Source organism: Pelophylax lessonae (assembly GCF_965119305.1).
Source record: "Pelophylax lessonae genome assembly, chromosome: 2".
In the NCBI taxonomy this organism is placed as follows: Eukaryota; Metazoa; Chordata; class Amphibia; order Anura; family Ranidae; genus Pelophylax; species Pelophylax lessonae.
The window spans coordinates 150,438,938-150,465,299 of record NC_138769.1 but is presented as its reverse complement, the minus strand read 5'-3'; the positions used below and the strand labels follow the sequence as shown (position 1 = coordinate 150,465,299).

General features: G+C 43.1%; 1 protein-coding gene across 1 annotated transcript; it reads right to left on the bottom strand.

The window, feature by feature from the left end:
* Window positions 1-4,093: 4,093 nt before the first annotated feature.
* Window positions 4,094-26,141, bottom strand: PRKRIP1 (PRKR interacting protein 1). The gene is made up of 6 exons (XM_082247850.1): window positions 25,991-26,141; window positions 24,207-24,285; window positions 20,321-20,421; window positions 18,932-19,017; window positions 14,233-14,285; window positions 4,094-4,466 (listed from the first exon to the last, which is right to left on the bottom strand). Exons 1-6 carry the CDS (start codon window positions 26,111-26,113, stop codon window positions 4,387-4,389), a joined length of 522 nt encoding a protein of 173 aa, XP_082103976.1. The 5' UTR covers window positions 26,114-26,141; the 3' UTR covers window positions 4,094-4,386.
* Window positions 26,142-26,362: the final 221 nt, after the last annotated feature.

Here is a 26,362-nt window from a genome sequence, read left to right as displayed (position 1 = left end):
GGAGACCAAGCCTGTACTGATTTCTGCTGGTGTACGCCAACAGGAATCCATTGGATCTGGTAAGTGGGCCATCTTACCATTCAGCACCGGAAGTGAAGTGGAGGGTCACACCACTACTGCATAAACATATGCACTTGCACCGACACTTGTTATAGCTGCACTAAAAGGACTTTATTTGCACTATCCAATACCAGCACTATTGCACTACGCACTATATATCTTTTCCACTTTGTGAATATTTTTTCCACCTTGTGATTATTCGTTAGCACTTTATTAATGGTATTTATTGCACTTTATAGACGTTAATAATCCACATAGTGACCATTTGTCAGCACTTTGATGATCTATATTGCACCTTAATATTGGAACATTGATGGTGAATAATTTTGTTGTCTTTATAATTTTACCAAGTATTTTTTACAATTGTGACACTTATAAATTTCTTCACTACACTGGCACAAGGTAGTAATAATACCTTAACAAATATTTTTATGCATTTTTTTATGTATTTTATATGTATATTGTCACATAATCAACATATGTGGTAGGATTTTCAAGCCCTCCACTATAGGGTTTAGTGCAGTTTTTTTACCCTTATCCATTCCTAACTACATGCATTGTTTGAACTAGCGGCTTCCCTTTCTATATATTTAACATTTTTTAATTGTATACTCCAGTGGCGCTAGTGATACTATATTTACACTGCAATAATGGTTCAAGAATTGGTGGAAGATCACCACAACGCATTCAAGGTGTTGACCTGGCATTCAAGTTGTCCAGATGCTAATCCAGTCAAGCATGTGTGGGATGTGCTGGGAAAACAAGTCCAATCTATGGAGGTCCCACCTCGCAACTCACAGGATTTAAAAGGATCTGCTACTTACCGCTTGGTCCTAGAAACCACAGCATACCATTAGAGGTCTAGTGAAGTCTATGCCTTAACGGGTTGTCAGAATGATATTGCTGATCAATGTATAGTGGGGTTTCCGCAAATGAGACTGTGGAAGTGACAATTCCCTTTAAAGTTGAACTCCAGGAATGGCAACAATGTGCTAGTGTATAAGGAGTTTAGTACAAAAAGTTTATACCATCCTGTGAACTTATCTCTTTTATTTATGAATTCCTTTTTTTTTTTTTTTTTTTAATTAGTCCTGGGGTTACAGCTAGGGCTATACTCCCAGCACTCTGACAGGAGAGATAAGCTCTGCTACACAGCAGCCGCTCTGCCAGCCCATCCCTCCCCTGTCTATTCAAAGAATACTTTGTATGTTTCCAATTCATTCACATAATACAAAGCCTTCCATGATTGGGCAAGGGGAGAGGATTGGCAGACAGCTGCTGTATCAGGGACCCAAAGGTTCTTTGTCAGAACACTGAATGTATAGTGATAGCTATACTCCTGGCACTCAGTAAAAATGTAAATATTAAATAAAAGATAGAATTGCATTAGGTGGCACACACTACTATATGAGCTAGCAGATATTTTAGAAGGGTTACAGTTTCTCTTTAAATGTATCTAAACAGCCATTCTCTTAGTATTAAAATGTGGAGAAGAGTTATACAGGGAGTGCAGAATTATTAGGCAAATGAGTATTTTGACCACATCATCCTCTTTATGCATGTTGTCTTACTCCAAGCTGTATAGGCTCGAAAGCCTACTACCAATTAAGCAGATTAGGTGATGTGCATCTCTGTAATGAGAAGGGGTGTGGTCTAATGACATCAACACCCTATATCAGGTGTGCATAATTATTAGGCAACTTCCTTTCCTTGGGCAAAATGGGTCAAAAGAAGGACTTGACAGGCTCAGAAAAGTCAAAAATAGTGAGATATCTTGCAGAGGGATGCAGCACTCTTAAAATTGCAAAGCTTCTGAAGCGTGATCATCAAACAATCAAGCATTTCATTCAAAATAGTCAACAGGGTCGCAAGAAGTGTGTGGAAAAACCAAGGCGCAAAATAACAGCCCATGAACTGAGAAAAGTCAAGCGTGCAGCTGCCAAGATGCCACTTGCCACCAGTTTGGCCATATTTCAGAGCTGCAACATCACTGGAGTGCCCAAAAGCACAAGGTGTGCAATACTCAGAGACATGGCAAAGGTAGGAAAGGCTGAAAGACGACCACCACTGAAGACACACAAGCTGAAACGTCAAGACTGGGCCAAGAAAAAGACTGATTTTTCAAAGGTTTTATGGACTGATGAAATGAGAGTGAGTCTTGATGGGCCAGATGGATGGGCCCGTGGCTGGATTGGTAAAGGGCAGAGAGCTCCAGTCCGACTCAGACGCCAGCAAGGTGGAGGTGGAGTACTGGTTTGGGCTGGTATCATCAAAGATGAGCTTGTGGGGCCTTTTCGGGTTGAGGATGGAGTCAAGCTCAACTCCCAGTCCTACTGCCAGTTTCTGGAAGACACCTTCTTCAAGCAGTGGTACAGGAAGAAGTCTGCATCCTTCAAGAAAAACATGATTTTCATGCAGGACAATGCTCCATCACACGCGTCCAAGTACTCCACAGCGTGGCTGGCAAGAAAGGGTATAAAAGAAGAAAAGCTAATGACATGGCCTCCTTGTTCACCTGATCTGAACCCCATTGAGAACCTGTGGTCCATCATCAAATGTGAGATTTACAAGGAGGGAAAACAGTACACCTCTCTGAACAGTGTCTGGGAGGCTGTGGTTGCTGCTGCACGCAATGTTGACGGTGAACAGATCAAAACACTGACAGAATCCATGGATGGCAGGCTTTTGAGTGTCCTTGCAAAGAAAGGTGGCTATACTGGTCACTGATTTGTTTTGTTTTTGAATGTCAGAAATGTATATTTGTGAATGTTGAGATGTTATATTGGTTTCACTGGTAAAAATAAATAATTGAAATGGGTATACTGTATCTTTGACTTTTGTTAAGTTGCCTAATAATTATGCACAGTAATAGTCACCTGCACACACAGATATCCCCCTAAAATAGCTAAAACTAAAAACAAACTAAAAACTACTTCCAAAAATAGTCAGCTTTGATATTAATGAGTTTTTTGGGTTCATTGAGAACATGGTTGTTGTTCAATAATAAAATGAATCCTCAAAAATACTAATTTGCCTAATAATTCTGCACTCCCTGTAGCAGTCTGTGTGCCCGCTGTGGAGTATTGGCTCCTTATATTTATTCTGGTGACAGCTGTCAGCAATAGAAAGTGTTGAGTAATTCAGAATTTGGAGCTGGTACTAGAAAATTAATAAATGGGAATTATTCAGCAGGGACACCTGTTTCAGTGACTTTGGAGTGATTTCATATAAGTTCTTGGGTCTCCAGGACAAGAAGATAAACTTTCCCAATGGGACACAGACAGCAAAGAAAAAACAAAGGGGGGGGGGGGGGTGGGTTGACCATTCACCACTTTACAAATTGCCTTCAGATACACTTTACATGATCAGAATTGTTTAAGCTTCTTTAATAAAGAATCAAATTAGCTTCATTATCAAGCATCACTTGTTTGTCAAAAAAAAACTTCAGATTGATTGATTTGGTTTTCTAAAGTCCACAGTTGTTGCCCTGTCTCCTACCTAATCTCACATGCTAGAGTTGATTTACTAAAACTGGAGTGTGCAAAATCTGGTGCAGCTGTGCATGATAGACAATCAACTTCTAACTTCAGCTTGTTCAATCAAGCTTTGACAATAAAACCTGTAAGCTGATTGGTTTCTATGCAGATCTGCACCAGATTTTGCACTCTCCAGTTTTAGTAAATGAACCCCACTGTCTTTTGGATCTTAGGAGTACTCAACGGTGTCAAATAATGGGGCCATGCAGTTAGGTGTAATTGAGTATACAGGGTCTTGGTAAACAATACTGTTATTCACTAACGCAATTGTCAGACTTGACATGATAATGTGAAACCAGGGTGAAAATATACATCTTTCATAATTATGCCTGCACAGTTTTTATACAAGGCTGGATTTTCATATTTTTACATAAGGTCAATTGTGACAGGCTCTCTAGTGTTTCTGGAATAATCCTTACATATAGGGAACCTTTATAATATATATGGAAGAACAACGTTAAACTGACTGACTATTAATGCATGGTCAAAATCATCCAATGACAATATCTGCCTTGTGTGTAAACAATGGACCCCATGATATATGGATTTTTTTCATGGACGATGGCTTCTTTTATACAAATAGGACTTGTAACTACTACAAAATAAAGTATACATATTGGGTCTGTCACTCTGTTGCTATTGTATGACTTGCTGTCTTTTAGCATCCAGTTTTAACTAACTGCAGTTATCCAAGTCCAGTAATGTTCAAATCCTTATTTTTGGAAGATCTTCATCCCAAGGAAAAAAAGTCCATAAATGGCTCCTAATAAAAAACGTCAAATTCAAACGTCTATTCATCAGACTCATCCTCCTCAGAATCTTCAGCATTAATCTCCTTATCTTCCACTTCTTGAGGATCCTTCTGTGTTCCTAAATCAAAAGGCACATAGCATATTTATTTAAAATGCACATAGCAGTATTCAGATTCAAGGGTCAATATAAGTAAAAGTAATCAATTTGCATTATGATTTAAAAACAAAAATGTAGTCTGCCAAAATGATACATACAAAATTGTGTCCTTTATTTCTCACCACCTCCAATCAGTCATCTTTGGGTTTATATTATAAAAGGGCAAAAGGACAGAAACCATTTTTACTCACCAAAAAGATCACAGTGAACACTGAGAGTATTGGATAGTATTGATAGGATTCTTCCAGCAACAGAAAACGTGCCTGTGTATTATGCAGGACCGTTCCATTAGATAGTCCATCTAATTAATTAGCTTTGAATGTCTATCTAATAGAATGATTTAGGGTGCATTTTACAGATCATTGTTTTTTTCAATGGAAAGATGTCCACACCTTTCAATAGAATGGCTCGATAATCTGATTGTTCAATTACATCTACGGAAATTAAAACATATTTGGGTATTTTTAATTAATTTTCAGTTCAGTACCTACTGTAGGAAAACGACCAGGAAGGTTGGATATTTTGTATTCATTTGTGGTTGCAAAATGTGTGGCAGAATGATAAAAAAACATGAATTTTTTATCAATTTCATATTTTTTTTTTTAGAAAGCCAAAACATAATGGGATAACCAGCAAACAGGAAAGAATTGTTTCCTATATGTTCCATTCACGCTGCAGTGTGCTGTGATAAAATGCAGACATGCTGCATTTTATAGCAGTGCACCAGCCCAAATCACACTTCAATGTCCTGACATTTCAGTAAATAAAGTGTATGTCTTGTACAAATAAAGCTCTTACCGAAAAAAAAAAGGAGCAGTGCAATGTGATAAATCCTGCACCACACTGCCCCCTAGTGCAGCCAGCAACACAGAGCAGTGAATCGCTCCTACCACTCTGCGTTGCAATATGAATTGGCTCTAAGTGCGCATAAAAAAAATATAATAATAATATCCTTCCAAAATTAAATGAGCTGATTATTTCCTGTGCTCTCTGCAGTGCTATCTCAATCAATGTTGTCAGTCCTGACCAGATCACCTCTGCGGATGATTACAGAACTCCTCCTCCATATGCTACGGAGGTGAGGAGAAGGGTTCCGTAGTCTCAACACACTTCCTGTTCTAAAGGTGACAACATAACCCCTCTATAGATACAATACAGTGAGTGAGAAGGAGTATTACTGGCAGGAGCATCAGGTACAAATAAGAAAGAAAAAAGTCTAACAGAAAATGAATGCAGCCACCACATGTAAAGACTGGTAAGCTGAAATAATGGGATTTTTGACTTACCGTAAAATCAATTTCTTTGATGTTTATTGACTGACACAGCTCCTGATCTTCTTAACCTTCGGGTTATATTGCCCCCTGCAGGAGTAGGACATTAGGCAGAAAAAAAGTCTTGCTATGCCTATGGGCAGTCCCAGGGGGTATACTCCCTCTCTCTGCTATAGGTATTTGTTACAAGCAGTGTAAGAAGCATTACAACTCCACAGAGGGGTGGGTGCTGTGGCCATCAAAGAACATCAGAGAAAAGGATTTTATGGTAAGTCAAAAATACCATTTTCTCTTTCGTTCATTGACGGACACAGCTCCTGATCTTCTTAACCGATGGGACGTGTCAAAGCAGTGTTAAACATGAGGGGTGGGAAAGGCAAAAAAGAAATTCCCAATGCTAAAACTATAGCCAACCAGGTAAACAGGAGCTCAACCAAAACAACTGGAGCTCACCTGAAAAAAAAAAAAAAAAAAACACAACAATACACCCTCAAAGAGGACAAGTCCTCTAAACAGCAGCCTGCAAAACCTTGTGGCCAAAAGGAAGCATCCGCAGATGCCAACACATCCACCTTATAGAACTCTGTAAAAGTGTGCACCGACAACCACGTGGCCGCCTTGCAAAACTGCGTCACTGATGCCGGATGACGAAAGGCCCAGGAGGCACTGAGCGCCCGAGTAGAGTGCGCCTTGACAGGGAAAGGAGGAATCTGACCCTTTATGGAATAGGCTTGAATCACCGTCTGTCTGATCCATCTGGAAATGGTCGCAGAGGAAGCGGACAACCCTTTCCGAGGGTTGGACGGACAGGGGCGAAGAACCACCTTATCACTGTGAACCACAAGTAAGGTGAACGACAGGGTAACCCTGCCAATTCCAACACCCTGCGCGCAGAGGTGAAAGCCACCAAAAAGGCCACCTTCTGGGACAGCGTAAGCAGGGGAATCTCACGAAGATTCTCAAAAGAAGGCTTTTGGAGGACTGAGCGAACCAAATTGAGGTTCCAAGGTGGCATCAGAGATTGCACTGGAGGGGTCAAGTGCCTAACTCCCTAAAGAAAAGTACGCATCAAGGAGTATGTGGCCAAGGGCCATTGAAAGAAGACCGCTAAGGCCGACACCTGACCCTTGATAGTCCTCAAGGCCAGTTTCTGTTCAACCCCCTGTTGAAGGAAGGTCAAGATCCGAGACACCGAAAAAAAAAAGTGAGGATGAACCCCAAAAGACTGACAACGCAATGTACGTCTTCCACGTACAATGGTAGATCTTCCTAGAAGTAGATTTCCTAGCATTTATCAGCATTGGAATCACTGACTCAAACAAACCTCTATCCATCAGCACCTGGTGTTCAACAGCCAAGCCGTCAAAGCGAGCGACTGTAAAGCAGGATGAAAGATTGGTCCTTGGGACAGCAGATCCTCCCCGAGAGAAAGCTTGCAAGGAACGTCGGCGACTAGCTGCACCAGATTGGCGTACCAAGTCTGGCGAGGACAGTCGGGGGCCACCAAGATGATCGGAATCCCTTGCGTCTCGATCCTGCGTAGAAATCTTGGTAGAAGCTTGAGAGGAGGGAAGGCGTAAATCAGACAATACTGACCCCATGGGGCCACCAGCGCATCTGTGGCATCCACCAGAGGATCCCGTGACCGAGCCACAAACCTCTGCAACCTTTCTGTTGAGCCGTGATGCCAACAGATCCACCTCAGGGATGCCCCACCGGAGACACAACTGATGAAACACCTGCAGGTGAAGGGACCCCTCCCCTTGGTCCAATGCCTGCCGACAGAGGTAATCCGCCTGCTAGTTTTTCACCCCAGGAATGACACCCTGAGCAGAAATTTTGCCGAGGACGCCTCCCCAGCCGGACAGGCTGGCATCCGTGGTGATCACAGTCCAATACAAGGGGAGGAAGGATTTGCCCAGCAGAAGCTCCGAAGAACGAAGCCACCATATCAGGGACTCAACCAGATTGGATTGTCCAAAGACTGCAGATCCTTGTCCCATTTGGCCAAAATCTCCCTTGCAGGGACCTCGTATGGAACTGTGCAAATGTAACCGCCCTAAAAAGGTAGACACCATCAGGCCCAGCACCTGTATGCAAGTCCAGAGGGATTACCATCTGCTGGACAGCAGAAGATGAATTATAACCTGCAGTTTCTGGAGTTTGTGCAGAGGAAGGAGCACTCTGGCTAAGGCCGAGTCTAGAGTCAGACCCATAGTCCAGCTTTGTGGACGGAACCAGAGCAGACTTCTAAAAATTCAGAATCCAGCCAAACACCCGCAAGCTCATATGGTGATTTCCAGGTTTTTCACCAGAGCAGTCGGAGACTGCGATCGCAGAAGGCGGTCGCCCAAGTAGCACAGCACCGTGATCGCCTATTGGCGTAATAATGTAATAATGCTAGCACCGGGGCCAACACATTCATGAAGACCCGAGGAGCAGAAGCGGGACCAAATGGTAACGCCACAAACTGATAATGCTCCTCTCCCACGGCAAAGCAGAGAAAGCGCTGGAGACCTACACATATTGGAATTTGAAGATAAGCGCCCTTGATTTTGATGGAGGCAAGAAAAATCCCCAGGATGCAGGGAAGGCACCACTGTGCGAACAGACCCAATTCTGAACTTCTGCACCCGCACAAAGCAGTTCAGCGCCTTGAGGCCCAGAATTGGACGCACCTTGCCTTCCTTCCTGGGGACTGTAAACAGGTTTGAGTAAAATGTCTGTAAATAATCAAAGTGACAATGTGCTAAAAAAAAGTGCAAAATATTGTCATAAAATGCAATGAAAAATTCCTTTACATATAAATGCATCAAGGTGACGATGTGCAAGTAATTCATATAAAGAATACAATTCTTATAATAGTGCAGTGAAATGTTCAAAATATATCAGTCCATTAAGGAGCTTAATCCACTCTGTGCAACATATGCTGAAATGTGTGCTTGACAGGTGCTTCAAAGTGCTAGTGCTTCCACCACCATCACCCAAAGATGGCCTCTCACCTTATGCTTAGACCCGTGTATTACCACCAGGTCTAATTAATATTCAATAGTTTTTTATTGATTTTAAACAACATATTGCAGTAATACAGCATAAATAGAAAATGTAGAAAACATAGGCAAGAGAAAAGGGGTTGGCCTGCGAAAAGGCACTCCATACCCGGACAATACATAACAAAATATGGCTCCAGACAGTATTAGCAACCAGGCAGACAGTGATAAAAATAAACAGCAAAATACATTAAATCGCAACAGCCGTAGTCCCCTCCACCGGAGACACATCAAGAGTCCAGAAGACTCACCAAACTCCAATAAGATATCAGCCAGCAGAGGGCTCCCCCCCCCCCAGACACCCCCAATGGGCACAAACTGTGTCCACGAAAGGGTGAAGCCCCCCCCAGCCTCCCTTCCCAGAAGGGGAAACCAACCGGCTTCCACCAACGGCCAAATAGTAGAAAGCATCCTTGGCCCCTAGCAGAAAACCCAAACCAGGGTTCCGGAGCCTGAGCCAAGAACACCCTTTCAGCAGCCAGACCCCCAAGAGAGTAAAGAAACGGAAAAGCAGAGGAGCAAAAGGAAAAGGAAGAGAAGAACAGCCCACATCTCTATGGGTAGAAAGAGAATTAACCATGCAGGAAATCAGGAAAAACAGAAAAAAGAAGGAAAAAGCCAGAAAGAAAAGAGTCCAAGAGAAAAATAGACCGAAGACAAAGGCAAATAGCCACCCGTCCCATGTCCCCCCCGCACCGGACTCCAATCCACCCAGCCGCAACTACGGAGCCTGCAAGTACCCACCAGGTCTAATTAAGCGGTTCCCCTGAGGGATATGGATCTCTCCTCTATTACTCTGGGATCACTTAATGGGGTAGTGGTTACTAGTTACCTCAATCTCAAATCATTCCCTGCATCATCCAATGTACACGTAAGAAAGGAATGAGAATCTAGTGCTCTCTGCTAAAAATCCACTTAATTGGTACTAAAAAGATAAGACTTACATGGGGTTTCACTTCAAAGCTGTGCGGGCTTACATCGTTTATCTCTTTTGTAAGGGAGCCAGCTGCCGGGTTACCGTTCGTCCAGAAGTCTCTGCCCCCTATACGCGTTGCGTCACTCATCCTAGACGGCACGACTTCTTCAGTAGGGGTGGCCGGACCGAATGAACTCATGGACCCACCTGTGACCTCATTTGTACCAGGGCAGTCCACGGGTCCAGGAACCAGCGACAACATCCCCCCACCCCAGATACGGGTGAGGGCGCATTTTTATGCTGAAGGGGCCTTGTCCGCGGGTCTGGAGAAGCCCACTCTTGACTTGCCAGACCAAATTCGCTTAGATCTTCCAGAGGAGACCCGAAGGGACCCAATCCCTTCTCAGTCGGCCATTAGTAGCCTGAGGAAGAAAGGTACTCTTCCCCCCTGTGAGACCTTTTATGATGTCATCCAGGGTAGCACCAAACAGGTGATCTCCCTGAAAGGAAAGATCAGTCAAGGCCTTTTTAGAAGTCTGTTCCGCAGACCAGCATTTGAGTCAAAAGACAAGCCAAAGGATCACTGCCGAAACAGAAAACCGAGCCACTAGGGGAGCCACGTCCAAAAGAGACATCACAGATAAACTGCAGCCCCTGGACCAGCTGGCCTGCCAACTCAGCAAAGGAAAGGGGGAGCTACTCCCCCTCCAGGTCACAGCGCAAAAACGTAGCCCATTCAGTCAGAGTCTGCGACACCAGGGCAAAGGTGAATACCGGTCTCAGTGCCAAACCAGCCAGAGTGTATATATTGTGGGCCACAGCCTCCGCCTCCCAGTCAGCCGGGTCCTTAAAGCGGAGTTCCGGGCACAGAAGTCATTTTTTGCTAAACATGCCACCGGGACAGTCAGGGCTAGCACATTCCACAATGGCTAGCCTCTGATCTGTCCCGGTTCGCACTTACCTTTTAGAAGAAATACTTACTTATAAAATTTCTTCCACAGTGTTTCCATCTCTCTTGTGGGCAGCTGAAGCCGGCGCGGTCCTCTTCTGTGTCTTCTTCCGCGTCTTCTTGTCCCAGAATGCGCCTGCACCGGCCCCTCTCGTCACTTCCGGTGCGGCGCTGCATTCCTCCACAGCTTCTGGGCATGCCCAGAAGCTGTTTAGCAGGGGAATGCGGCGTCGCCCGGAAATGACGAGCGGGGCCGGTGCCGTCGCATTGATTCCTGGGAGCTATGACGTTCAGCTCCCAGGAATCATAGCGAGACAGGAAGTGACGGGGCGAGCCGCGGCTCCGAGGGAGGAAGTACTCTGAGGTGAGTATCTTCGATCTTCAATTACAAGGTAAGTAAACAAAAAAAAATAAAAAAATAACTATCCAATTCCTTTTCAGGTGAGGTCTACCTAGCGGAGGGGCACAAAAAAAAAAAATCTTGTTTTTGTGCCCGGAACTCCGCTTTAAAGGCCGGGGACTCTTCAACAGGTATCATGGTTGCCTTGTTCAATCCAAAAACCGGAGGGTCCATCACCGATCACCGGTGGAACAGTCCACTTCTTATAAAGGGACTCCTCATAGGGGTATTGCCAAGCAAAATCGCTTAAGGACCCCAGGGGGAAGCTTTGGTCGTCACCACTATTTAGTGACAATTCTGTCAAAATAGGAGAAAGGGACCACTTTTTTAGCTCTGGATAGCTTGTGAATGCCAAAGAGAACCTGCACCTCCACCGCAGCCTAAACTGCATCCTACATCTATAGGGTCTCATGCACAGCTACAATCAGTGCGTCCACCAGAGCCTTTTCATACGCGGTTGCAGAAGTGGAGGAGTCCTTCTCACTATTTGAGAAATCATGGCGAGTGGTCGCAGACCCAGCAGGGTGACCCAAATCCGCGGTGGCCGAATCAGATTCAGGATCTGATGAGACAGATGAGGCAGGGGAAGGCGGGGGGCGCTTTTTGCAAGCCTATCACCAAAAAGATACCTCCAACCGGGACACCAAGGACTCCAGGACCGGATAGTTGGGACCCGGAAGGCCCTGCAGCCTGAGAGAGGGGGATCAGGTGGGGAGATGTGCTCCAAAGACTCCATAAGTCACCAGGGGGACCCCACAAAAAAAAAAAGTGTAAAGACACTGCTAAGGGACAACCCCCACCACTCTGGCAGCCCACCTGGTTGCCAGCCACAGAGCACCAATCGATCCTCAGTAGAGAGGGAGAGGACCCCACCAGACTCACCATTCTGCAGAATCCAGGCACTGCAGCTACCAGGAGAATCTGCACTGCACGCAAGGTGATCAGAAAATGAAAAGATCCAGGAGTCAGCACCAGGGGATGAGGAGGGGCTCCCACCACCGAAATAGACGCCCAGAGGGCTCCACTGTCATGGCCCCCGCTATTTTCAATGGCAAACCACCGAAAAATGGCTGCCGGACTACACAAATATGGCTGCTATGCATTAAGCACACAGGCTACAAGAAAATGGCAGCCCCACCAGGCTCCCAGGGACCCTGGAGGGATTCCTAGGCCTCAGAAAACAGCACAGGCAGGAAGGGGAGGGGGGCCCTGGCAGGAGCCCCCCACCACAGCTGATTGCCCAGTTGCCGGCAGCGCACTCCCCCCCCTCCCCCCCCCATCACCAGCACAGCACTTTGCCCCACCCTAGGTGGTGAACAAGGCCACCCCACAACCCCAGCGTCAGTGAAGGGGGCGGGATGGCCCACAGGAACCACCAGACCGATGAATGGAGTGCCTAATAGGAAGGAGGGGAATTTAGGGGTCCGACCGTCCCATGGAGGGGCCCACGTCCACCCCAAAACTCTCCAGGGGGAGGGGGGGGGTACAGTTACTTACTATACCAGGAACCAAGCGGGCACCACTCCAGACAGAACCTCCTCTCCATCGAAATGGGGGCTGTCGACCAGGAAGAACGCTGCCACTCAGGCTGTGATTGGACACAGCGGAAGCCAATCAGTGGGTCCGTTGGCCGCGATTGCCGCCAGGACCCTCCGATCGTTCGTAGGAAGAGATAGAAAAGCGGTCTGCCTTGTTTTACATCAGCACATTGTTCTGTCACAGAGGGAGAGAGAGATATGTGTTCCTGCTAACCAGGAACACAGATGTTTCTCTTCCTCCAGTCAGTCCATCCCCCACACCCAGGGAACACAGGTAACCCTTTGATTGCCCGTTAACCCCTTCCCTGCCAGTGTAATTTATACAGGGACAGTGCATTGTATTTAGGACTGATCACTGTATTGGTGTCACTGGTCCCCAAAAAGTGTCACTTAGTGTCAGATTTGTCCGTTGCAATGTCGCAGTCCCGCTAAAAATCGCTGATCGCCGCCATTACTAGTAAAAACAATATATAAAATAAAAAGGCCATAAATCTATCCCATAGTTTGTAGAGCCTATACATTTTGCGCAAACCAATCAATACACACTTTTTGGGATTTTCTTTTACCAAAAATATACAGCAGAATACAAATCAGCCTAAAATGATGAAGAAATTAGATTTTGTTACTTTTTTTTTATGGTTTTATAGCAGAAAGTAAAAAAAAAAAGTTTTTTTTTTTTTATTTTTTTTCAAAAACTTGGTAAACAATTACCACTAAAAGAAAGCTCTATTTGTGGGGAAAAAAAGGACAACAATTTTTGCGCGGTCGCACAACCGCGCAATTGTCAGGTAAAGCAACACAGTGCCGTATCGCAAAAAATGGCCTGGTCAGGAAGGGGGTAAAACCTTCCGGAGATGAAGTGGTTAAAGTTGGCATAGTATAAATGGGGATACATTTGGAATAAATCTGCTGGTGGTTTAGCACAAGAGCAGATAATAATCATTTATAGTAAGTGAGTTCTTATGCTCCTGATGCCATCTGGACGTTTGAACACCTCGAACAGTTCTACTAAACTCTGGCTTCACTCAAGTGTAGTACCATATGGGAGTGTTAATATACGCCCAATAAAAGTGTAAGTAACACACTTCTTAGCATTTAGATACATTTTATTGTAAATACTGTTGTAGTGATAATATTCCCCTCAAACGTTTTTCATGCGCTGATATCATTTAACTGCACATTTGAGGCATTATATAGCTTTCTAGATTGTATGGCGTCTTTTACGTTTGTGACCTGGATCATATCAGAATTCGCTTGATTAATTGGGCTCAGGTTTACTTTTTTTTTTTTTTGATTAGAGGTTATTATTAGACTGGCTTCTGTTAATAGAGGGATCATAGTCTTATGGGTATATTGGGACATGTATTCTACTACAGTAATGTTTGGTGATACCTTGTACATTTGTTTGTAGAAGAAGTCATACTTTTTAATAGATTGCTAATGAATAAAATTATTTGTACTTGTGCTATATAACAAAATTGGTGCAGATATTTTTATTAGGATTTCAGTTAATGCGCGATAAATTAGATTTATCATTTATAGTAAATCATGAATTAAAATATATATTACAGTAAAAAAAATACAAATAATAATATTTACAAACCATTGTTTTCTTCTTTTGTTTTTTTAGCCTTTTTCTTCTCTTTAAGTTTTTGTCTGAAAATCACATTGAAGATCAAGTTAGTCTATATAGTGCCACGCATTTATATTATGATTTTCACATACAATATAAAAATGAAATACTGAAATAAACATTAAATTTTATGCTAATGTGAATAGGCCAATAGGGACATCCTCTTAGCAGTGCATTCTTGAGGCTGTATACGCAATAGTAGATTTGGACCTTTGGAACATGTTCCAGCACCTGCAGCCTCTCCCCTTGACCCCCCCCCCCTTCCTGTGACAGCGGGCAGGAGATCTTCTCCCAGCACCCACTGTCACAATTTGAATACAGGGTGGCTGTACAGGGCTCTGCCCACACGGCCGCATTATTCATTCAGTTTCCTGTGAATAAATGCCTACAAGTACCATCAGCCATTGTGGCTCATAGTTTGTAGTCGTCAATGAGTTTCAAGGGTGTTGGTGAGTGCTCTTGTAGTCCATTGATCTTCCTGCTCTCAGATAGCTGATCCCTGCCTGCCCGTACCCGCTGATTGAGAGTGCAATACTCTGCATGTTGTTTAGAAAAAAAATAATAATAAATGCACCTGCATTACCTGAAAAAAAAAAAAGTGTTTATTATTTTTTTAAAAAAATGAAGTTATCATTATCCTTTAAATGTAATCTTGCCCCCCTGTCAGAACAGCAGCGGAGATCTCTGTATGAACATTGAATAGTTACAGTGGGGAAAATAATTATTTGATCCCCTGCATATTTTGTAAGTTTGCCAACTTACATAGAAATGAAAGGTCTATCATTTTTATTATAGGTGTATTTTAAAAGATAGAGACAGGATATCAACCAAAAATCCAGAAAAAAAAAAAAAAAAAAAAACACATGATACAAATGTTATAGAGTTGCAGTTCAGTGAGTAAAATAAGTATTTGATCCCCTACCAACCAACAATAGTTCTGGCTCCCACAGACTGGCTACAGTATGTGCTCATGTGGTACACAGATTAGTCCTGTCAATATAAGAAGGTGCTCCTAATGACAACTCGTTATGTGTATAAATAACACCTGTCCACAAAATCTTTCTTCCATTCAAACCCATCATCATGGGCACGACCAAAAAGCTGTCAAAGGTCGTCAGGGACAATACTGTAGACCTGCAAAGGGCTGGAATGGGCTACAAGACCATCATCAAGAAGCTTAGTGAGAAGGAGACAAACTGTTAAAGTGATTATTCTCAAATGGAAGAAATACAAAATAACCATCAATCGCCCTCGATCTGGAGCTCCATGCAAGATTTCACCTCATGGCATAAGGATGATCATGAGAAAAGGGAGCGATCGGCCCAGAACTACATGGGAGGAGCTTATGACTGATCTCAAGGCAGTTGGGACCACAGTCACCAAACAAACCATTGATAACACAATACGCCGCCATCAATTGAAATCCTTCAGTGCCTGCAAGGTCCCACTCAGGAAGGCACAAGTACAGGCTGATCTAAAGTTTGTCAATGAACTTCTAAATGATTCAGGGAAGGATGGGGGGGAAAGTACAGTACTGTGGTTAGGTGAGACCAAGATTGAGCTCTATGGCATAAACTCGACTTGCTGTCTTTGGGAGGAAGAAAAATGCTGACTATAACCCTAAGAACACTATCCCTAGAGTCAAGCACCGAGGTGGAAACATTATGCTTTGGGGCTGTTTCTCTGCTAAAAGGTACAGGCCGACTTTGCCACATTGAGGGACCAATCGATGGGACCAGGTATTGTAAAATCTTGGATGAGAACCTTCTTTCCTCAGCCAGAACACTGAAGATGGATCGTGGATGGGTCTTCCAGCATGACAATGACCTAAAACATACTGCCAACGCAACAATGAAGTGGCCCAAAAAGAAGCACATTAAGGTCATGGAGTGGCCTAGCAAGTCTTCAGACCTTAATCCTATAGAAAAATATGAAAGGAGCTGAAACTTCGAGTTGCCAAGAGACAGCCAAAAAAACCTTAGGGATTTAGAGAAGATCTGAAAAGAAGAGTGGACCAAAATCCCTTCCGAGATGTGTGCTAAGTGCAAACCTGGTAACCAACTACAAGAAACATCTTACCTCTGTGCTTGCCAGCAAGGGTTTCACTACCAAGTACCAAGTCATGTTTTGCTTGGGGATCAAATACTTGTTTTACTCACTGAACAGCAGCTCAATTTATAACATTTGTAATGTATCATGTGTTTTTTCTGGATTTTTGGTTGATATTCTCTATCATTTAAAATACACCTATGATAAAAATGATAGACCCTTAATTTCTTTGTAAATGGGCAAACATACAAAATCTGCTAGAGTGACCCCTCCTGAGGTGTCAGTTTTTTTTTCCGGTAAGCCCGCTGGGTTGAATGTGAAAAGAATTAGCATTGTGTACAAGGCTTTAGTCTGAGCATTAAGCTTCAAAAGCTTTGGTCTTAAAAGGGTAAACAGGAGAGACGGTCAAGCACAAATGAAGTAATACAATCTTATCCCATTTCTCTTCCCTTTTTCACCTAACAATGTATGCTAAATTTCTGCCTTTACAGTTCACAGTTATTAAAGTGCACCTGTGCCCAGACTATGGACATTCAATTATTACATATTCCTAACAAGCTGTAAAATAGCTTTTAACAAGTCATCTCTGACCTCTCTTGTGACTTGTACTATGAAGTATTTAATTCTCAGAGATCATAACAAAGACTCTAAAATCAGATTTCTGTTTTTTAGCAGCTAAACACCTGCTGTGGCTGGCAGACTGACAAGATTCTTTAGCAGTATAACGTAATAGAAAAAAGCTGAGATGTCAGTGCCTGTTTGAAATTTGAAGACACATTTCTCCACGATGCCTAAGGCTACAGAGGTACATGACGACTTGTTTTAATGTGTCTTTACTATTTTACTTTACTGTTGGTTCGGAATGTGTAAATACTTTGGTGTGCATAAACTGTGCATAGGTTCACTTTAACTAATCTGCTGACAACAGGGGACATCATATCCAGTTCATATTTTTATCTTTCACACGTTCAAACATACACTGAAACACTGACTGCTGAATCTGACTTTTTAAATGTTGTCAGTTTTTCTTTTTGAGGTTGTTTATTGCTTTTTAAACATGTAATACAACAGTGAAGAATATCACAGTTACAATGGTAGGCTGTACATTGACGTATAACAAATGAATAGAGAGACAAACTTGCGGTTTCCCGAGAACCATATTGAGGTTAGGCTATAAGAAGGGAACGGGACTAGAGGCCCCAGATCTTGTTGAAACTCATTGGGGATCCACTAGTAGTGTGGGTGAGTTAGTAAATGGGGAGAACCAAATTGGTCAACTTTTTCCAAAGTTGGAGAAAAGGGAAATTTCCAGGTAAATACAATTTTTTTTGGGGCAAAAAAAGCACAGTGCCTTTAATCATTACATTTTTTGATTTTTGAAAATACTTCACTAGCCTTGGGAAGCCTGCCTTGGGACATTTTAAATTAGGCAGGCCTAAATCCTCGTACACACGCAACGAATTTCCGCCTACCGGGCGTCCGTCTTTTGTCCAGAGTGGTGTCTGTTGGTTGGAATGTGCCACGAATTTTCGCGTACGACAGAATTCTACTTCAGAAGTGATGTCATGTGTTGGATTGCTTTCTTTGTGTTCTTTCATCTCTGAGCATGCCTAGTCTTGCTCATAAGATTTTTCCCCATCGAAATCTGTACTAATGAGATGAAAATCTGACGTGTTTTGACGGTCGACAAAAATTTTATAGCCTGCACACCAGGATTTTTTCGGCCGAAAAGTCGGAATCGGTTGTCGGAAGCATCATACTAACAATCCGAAAATCGGCAGATCGGTCGTCGGACGAAAATTCCCGGCCGAATTTCCACTCATGTGTACGGGCCTAAAGACGATTTCAATAAATCCACACACCTGGGTCCAGATTAATTGAATCTTAGGGCAGGAGCATATTGCCTAAAATAAAAACCACTTCATTAACGACAGAGACAAAAGCAGAGGAAAAATGTCTAATTTTTAGACTATATAACCACAGAGGGGTATAGTATATCTGATGAAGTTTGAATTGAATGAGTTTATCTTTGGAGAAAATAACTGAGCACATATAGGTTTTCTCAACATTTTCTTAGATCCTCTGTGAACGACTGTAGTAGAATATCATGCCATTTGGATTGAATTAGAGGAGTACGAGATGTTTAAACAATGTGCAGCTCGATATAGTACTTGGAAATTAATTTAGTATCATCTCAAGACAAAGGTTTTTCCAAAATGTTGGTGTCAGATTAAGATCAGCATACCAGGTAATGTGAGTGCATGTAAATAAGCCTGTGTACAGGAGCCCAGATACAGCCAATACATAAAGTCTCTCTATTAGAAAATCTAAAATATGAATGTGCTGTATTTATCAATGCGAGTTGCACTTTCAACATCTCTGGGATTAATACAGTGCCAAAGATAAAGATGTAGATCTGTCCAACAGAGCAGGACAGCAGTAAGTGCAAAGAAAAGAAAAAAAAAAAGAAGAACTGGCACATGTATACAGAATAACAAACACTGGAAGATGATCCAAAAATGGAGTAGTTGTAAAGTCCTTTGCTTTATAATACAGTATGGGATCCTACTCCTACACCCAGAGGAATTTGTTTCTTGTTAACAAAGCAGAACTTAATTACCTTTTTAATCTGCGTTTTGCTGTTCTCTCCTCTGCTTTTATTTGGTTCTCCTTCATTTTTTTTTTAAATTCTTCATCCAGTTTTTGCTGTAATAAAGGTAATATAGTCAGTTGGTTTGATCCATACAACATATTACATAAACTATAGGTTTCTTTTTCCAAATTCATTTTTTTAACAACAATCTGAAAAAAAGTGTAATGAACATCAGAAAGGAAAGCAGGGTGAGGTTACACATACATCAAAAATAACTCTGCACGTCATGGGAAAAAAAAAAACTGCTTACCCAGAGCAGCTCACGTTTATCTCTTCTGTGACTTTAGAATAAATAAAGAGAACACAATGCCTTATATATGGTGATGCAGGGTGGCCGATTAGGATTCTCTGGCCAATAGTTGCTTCCCTTTGACTGAGTAGAACTGATCCAGTAGTGCCAAGTGTGGTTATAGGCTTTGGATTTTTTTAGGATAAAGATAAAGCTGAACTCAGATCACAAAAACTTTCATGTAATATATTCTTCAATAGCCACAAAAGGATATAAATCCAATTTGTTTGTACCAAAGGCCTTTGCAAACCTAGATAAGGTAGCAGTGACATAAGGTAGCAGTGACATAAGGTAGCAGGTGCTGTAAATATCCTATGCAGAGAGTAAAGCTGGGGGAGGGACCCAGCAGTCTTCACCCACTACAGGCTCCATGCAGAAAACTACAGGAGGGGGCGGAGGCAAGACCAGTCACCCTGCACTTGGAGAGAGAGTAGCAGTGACCGGTCTTCATTAAAGGAAGTTTCAACACAGAGGCAAAGTTCTCAAATATGGGGTTTACAGTAAAGAAAAACAAACATATAGCTGTCCTTTTTTTCTCAAGGTATTCCTCACATTTTTAATGAGCCTCTCAATCAACATTAACTATTTTTAATCCTTATGCTGCTAGCATTAAAATATATCATATATACTTCTTTTAATTTTTTTTTTAATTTCTTTAGTTACTTCCCGGTTTCTATGCCTAGGCAAATTTTGTCATACATCCCAGCTATCTTCAGGAGGGGAGGGGGGTTCTAAGCTCAGCCTATCCCTGAGCTAAGGGCAATAGGATTCCAGGAATCCAGGAAGTAAATAGTACATGAATCATCTGCCCTTTAATTAAGATGGCCACTGCCGGAAATGCCAGGGGGTGTTTTGCGAAATAAATAATGGAGACATGGATGGATGGGGGAGTTCGCTTTAAATATTAAAAAGTAATTAAATAGCACTTTTGGTTTGTGGTGCTTGGATGCAGTGCTGTTCCACTTTAGGGTACTATCATTATTTTCCTGCTAAAGTAAAGAAAGGTGAGAATGCAGTTTGGACAATGACTAGTTCACTTATTTGTTTAAGAAGGAAAGATAACTGACCTCCTCAGACATGACATCCATGAATTCTTGTCTCTGATACTCTCTGCGACGCAGATGGCGATACACATGAAATTCCCCACTGCCAGCCCCAGCACTGGAACCTAGAAAAGTATAATACGCAAGTAAAAGAATTTCAATTTTATAGATGCAACACTTGAAGCTGAAGTGGAACTAAAAGAAAAAAGATAGGTGGTAACTTTTTTTTGGGTAAAAGACTTTGCATATTTTCCCCTTGTAATTTTTATTCATATGTGTACACTGCTTGTGAAGCATGCGCAGACACACACTCAACTCACTTAAGGCGTCTTATAACTAATCGGACTGTATTTTTATGTCTACTTTGCTCTGAGGATTTTCATGACATTTGCATTGCTTAAGAATTGAAATAATAAACACAAATGCATACTTTAACATCCCACCACCACTTCAAGTGCTAAGGTTCCACTCTTACAATAGAGAAGAACAGAATTACTATAGTAGTAAAATACATTAAGGCCCCATGCACACAGGGCGTCAGAAAAAACGAGCTGCAGAGCAACTTCTAAAACCAGGAAAAAGCAGCTGTAAAAACGTGCTTTCAGTAGCTTTTTCTATTGGCGTTATTGCACGTTATGCCACGTCGCTTTTAGCAGCGTTTTTTCTGCCTCCATTCAAAATCAATGGTTCCCTATGGGAGCCTATTGATTTAAATGGAAGGCGTATGGCAAGTCGAATCGGGATCATCCGACTTGCGGTGCAACTTGCGCTGTGAGAATATTGAGGGAGAACTCCACGCCAAATTGGGAAAAAAAAAAAAAACGGAGTGGGGGGTCCCCCCCAGGTTCCAAACCAGGCCCTTCGGGTGTCTGGTATGGATTTTGAGGGGAGCCCCACGCCAAAAAAACAGCGTGGGGTCCCCCCCAAAATCCATACCAAACCCTTATCCAAGTGTGCAGCGCTGCAGGCCAGGAAACGGGAGGGGACGAGCAAGCAGACCCACCCCCCCTGAACCATACCAGGCCACATGTCCTCAACATGGGGGGGTTGGGTGCTTTGGGGCAGGGGGGGCTCTGCACCCCCCCGCCCCAAAGCACCTTGCCCCCATGTTTATGAGGACAAGGGCCTCTTCACGACAACCCAGGCCGGTGGTTGTGGGGGTCTGCGGGCAGGGGGCTTCTCGGAATCTGGAAGCCCCCTTAAACAAGGGGGCCCCCCAGATCCCGGACACTTCCCTATGTGAATGGATATGGGGTACATTGTACCCCTACCCATTCACCCATAAAAAGCAGTGTATGTAAATAATGACAGGAGACATTTTGAAAAGTTTATTAAAAATCTTCATCCGGTCTTCTCCCCTCCGCTCTTCTGCTCTTTTACCCTCCGCTCTTCTCCTGGTCTTCTTCTTCCTCCGGTCCTCCTCCAACGCGGTCTCCGGTGATTATGCCTGTCTCCGGTCTATGCAGCTTATTATATAGCCATTAGTGGCGTGGCCTCACGGTGACATCATCGTGAGAGCCTGCCCCCTTATGTCACAGATGACGTCATCTGTGACATAAGGGGGCGGGCTCTCCCGATGATGTCACCGGGAGGTCACGCCACTAATGGCTATATAATAAGCTGCATAGACCGGAGACAGGCATAATCACCGGAGACAGCGTCGGAGGAGGACTGGAGAAAGAAGAAGACCAGAAGAAGAGGAATAATAAACGGAGGGGAGAAGAGCGGAGGGCAAAAGAGCAGAAGAGCGGAGGGGAGAAGACCGGATGAAGATTTTTAAAAAACTTTTCAAAATACCTTTTCTCATCAGCATTATATAGCAGCCTTGTGATTTGTATCAGTTCCTAGTAAAGGTTGAAGGAGGAGCTTTCATTCTCCCCTGACCCTCCTTCTGGACAGTGTCGATTGGCCCTGTGCTGATCACATGTGCTCCCCCAAAAAAAATAAAAAAACTCTAGCAGTACACACCAAACTGAGCATGCGCTGCCTGACTCCTAATGCTCTGTTCTATCTCGAGATGGGTTGGAGTCAGTTAAAGAGGAAGTAAACTCTTCAAAAAATGTTTCCTTTTTCCCCCCCTGCAAAGTAAATGCATAATGTGCTAGTATGCATCGCATACTAGCACATTATGTGACACTTACCTGCAACGGAGCCCGTGTTGTCTCTGCTGCCGACCGTATCCATCTTCACCCGTGGACACCGGCTGTACTACTGGCCGGAGCCGCGTGACGTCACTCCTGCACATGCGCGCGGGAGCTGCCAGTCATGGCACAGGGTTCTGAAGAAACGGCCGGGCGGCCGTTTCTTCAGAGCGCATGCACCAATGACGTCGTCGGCTGCATGCAATGTAAATATCTCCTAAACGGTGCAAATTTAGGTAAGCCTTATTTTAGACTTACCTATAGCTAAAAGTCATCAAAGTGGGTTTACAACCACTTTAAAGAAGAGGAGGATCAGAGAGGCAGGATCACACAGCCTTTATACACAATGCAGAGGATTACCCCTTAGCTTCCACAGTGAGTAAAACAAGCATGCTTTACTGCATATTATACACACTGATTTTACTGTTGTGGGTTTAATAACCTTTAAGGATGACGAGGACATATAAGAACGTTTTCCCCTTCCCTCACTCTCCCTTATATGCCTTTGTCCTTCAATAAAGCTTCAGGCCTGTGAACGCTTTCCCCCTCCCTTATCCCTCTTCCCTATCCCCCATCATGGATGATACTTATTAAAGTGTTTTATACAATGGTACCTTAGGGGCTACAAAATGCTTACGGGATAAAGCGGAATCATGCATGATGTGATGGTTTGGGGAACTTTGCACAGTGCGTTAGACATTATACCACTAAGTGAATGTAATTGATTATGTGATTGAACTGTATCATTAGGTGGTTTATGTGCTGTGTCTCAGTACTAAGGTAGAATGTACCCCTACTATTTGTTTTTTATATATTTTCCTCCCCTTCCTGACTGTCACTAGCCCTGCCCTTTCATTTACTGGATATCAGTTGTTACAATCATGAAGGGTTTATGTGTCAGATGTGAGTGTTATATCTGGGACGGTCTGCATGTAAATACAATCTGCTTAGGAATGCCCACGTTTCCAGATTGATGCATCAACCCATCAAGGCATTTTAATATTTGCATACGTTCTCCCACGAGCCAGCTAAATGTTTGCATCAGAGCTAAGGGCTATTGAGAGGAGCACTAAAGCATAGCTGTGATGTATTCAGGAAGTTATGCATAAGGTTAAGAATGGTGATGAACTGGACCAGATTACTAGAACAATAAAGTAGATCAAAGGTAGATTAGAGATGGCATGGTCTTAAACCACTTTAGCCCCGGAGGATTTGGCTGCTCAATGACCAGGGCCTATTTTACGATTCGCAACTGCGTTACTTTAAAAATGAAAAAAAAAAAACAAAAATGACATAAATATTTCCCATAGTTAGTAAACGCAATAACTTTTGCGCAAACCAATCAAAATACGCTTATTGCGATTTTTTTTTACCAAAAATATGTAGCAGAAAAATTGGCCTAAAATGTTAAAAATTTTTGATTTTTGCATTTTTTTTGAGAATTTCATATAAAAATTAAATTCATATAAAAAAATTGAAAAATATTGTTATTTTTTCAAAATTGTCGCTCTTTTTTTTTTTATAGCGCAAAAAAAAAAAAAAAAACATTACACGGGTGATCAAATACTACCAAAAGAAAGCTCTGTTTGTGGGAAAAAAAGAACGTCAATTTCGTTTAGGGACAAGGTCGCACGACCGCACAATTGTCCATTAAAGTCACGCAGTGCCGAATCGCAAAATAGGGCCTGGTCATTGAGCAGCCGAATCCTCCGATCCTTAAGTGGTTAAACTTAGTAATAAAAGAATGTTCAGCTAGAAATGATACTTACCCATAACATCTCTGACAAATTCTGGTGGAGCTCTTGGGTTCCATTCTTTTGGTCTTTCAGGTATTGGGGCAGGTTTGTCCTGTAACACAGAGGATAGTCATTCTCATTAGATGAGGATTTTTATACACAACTCCGCGGTTACATATGATGCTGCTATGCTATAGCTGGGATTGCCGGTTTTTCCACTTGTCTCTGGTTTTCAGGGACACTCCGACTCTTTGTAAACAATAACTTGTCATAGGAATGTTGTGTAAACTAGGTTCACATTTGCACCTTCTGTGAAAAGCAATCCGTGGTGGATTGCTGCTCAGAGTGTGGCTAAGCACCCCTGAATGCCTTTTTATTGTTATTTCTGTACAGCAATTTTCAATGGCACTAAAGTGACGCAACTGCAAATCAAGTGTTTTATAGCTGCAGTGTGAATGGGCACGCCATGCTAAATTTGCCAAAGCATGTGAAAAATCCCCTCTGGCTTTAGGTGGATGGTCAAACCATGAATCCACTGCCTGTTTTTCCAATGAAAACCACTTCCCCACTCCCATCCGCCCCATGTGAAAGAGGCCCTAGGGTGCAACAAATTCCATTGCAAACCCAGATATTATATTTTAATAGTGTTGATGTCACCATGTATAGCAGGCATCCTCCTGTGCAGATTTTATTGGAATGTGGAATTTACACATTTATGTCTCCAGCGACAGTGTTAAGGAAAATTAATTCTGAGAATACATTTTGGATACGTGAGAGTGCCTGCTATGCAGTTGTTGGTCCCTGCAACAGGTCTACCGAATGCTGAACTCTGGGCTCCCCCTACACTCCCCTCCCCCACCAATTTCTGGCATAAGAAAAAAGAAAATCCTGTATCACATGACACTCCAGTCCTGAGTCTTAGCTCTTCATCTGAGATGGGGTCCTCTATTGTGTTTTCTGCCATATATTTGGTGCTTTCCTGTGAAATCTGCAGTTTTATCCTAAACAATGTTTTCAGGACGTGCTGTATATTAGGACTATAGAATGCATGCCTGCTGCATGATGTCACACATACAAACAGGCCAGCATTGAGGAGAAGTCAGTGAAAGCTGGATGGTGGGACGCACGCACCACCCCCTATTTGGTAATTAGACTAGCTCGATCAGCGCTGGTCATTGACATGGACTGTGTATTATGGATAAATGTAGGCCAGGCGCACCCAGCTGTGTGCACTAGAGAAGGCGAGCACTTTCATGGGGAGTGGGTGGGTGTATCCAATCTGCACATGCTTTGTGTTCATAGAGCTGAGGAATGTCACTCTCACTGCAAATGGCAGAGATTGTTTTTCTTCTCAAGTCCCTTTAAGTATTACTATTTTGGGCAGTTTATTTTAAAGACTCTAAATTAGTGGCGGTCAATTTAGTTTATTTTAGGTTTGAGCTCAGACATGTTCAGATACTAGTGTGAACCCACCTGAGCTATCCGCCAGGAAGGAAGGTGTCACTGCAGACTGCCATTTAGAAGTGGCGAAGGGATTCCAAGATCACTTAAAGCTATTCCCACTTTCCACCGCACTACACGTGACCAAGGTCCTCCTCTCCCTATAGTGCCCCCCTTTGTCATGCTCTATAGTTGGGAGTCATGTATGGGGTATAAGATTTCATTGATTCGGATCTGATCTTATTAGGAATACAGAGTGCATTATAATTCATCATGCAGGTTTATAGAGAGGCTCTGTATGGGGTGATCGATTCATTCCTCATCACCAGAGATCACATCTCTTTCATTACAGTGACCAATCACAGCCATACACCTACCGGGTTCCTCATCAGCCGCTCCAGCTTCAACCTCTGCTCGTCGGTGGCATTTTTCGGTATGACCAAAGGCTGGGGCTCTTTTTTGGGCCGAGCTGGTTTCGAAGCTCCAGATTCTGCCGCCATACTCACTCCTTGTTTACATCGGCGCGGACCGATGACATCATCTCTTTCAGAACGCTTCCTATTCGCAGGGGTGTTCCATCAGAATAAAACCGGAAGTGGCGATCGGACGAGCACAGAACTTAATGCGCATGCGCCATGCGTTCCAACATGGCCGATTTGCGTTCCAATATGTTTACTAATGTGACAGAACACGAAGCAGAAGCGGACCTCTTCTTACACCGACGCAAGTCTTGCACTTTACATTTATTT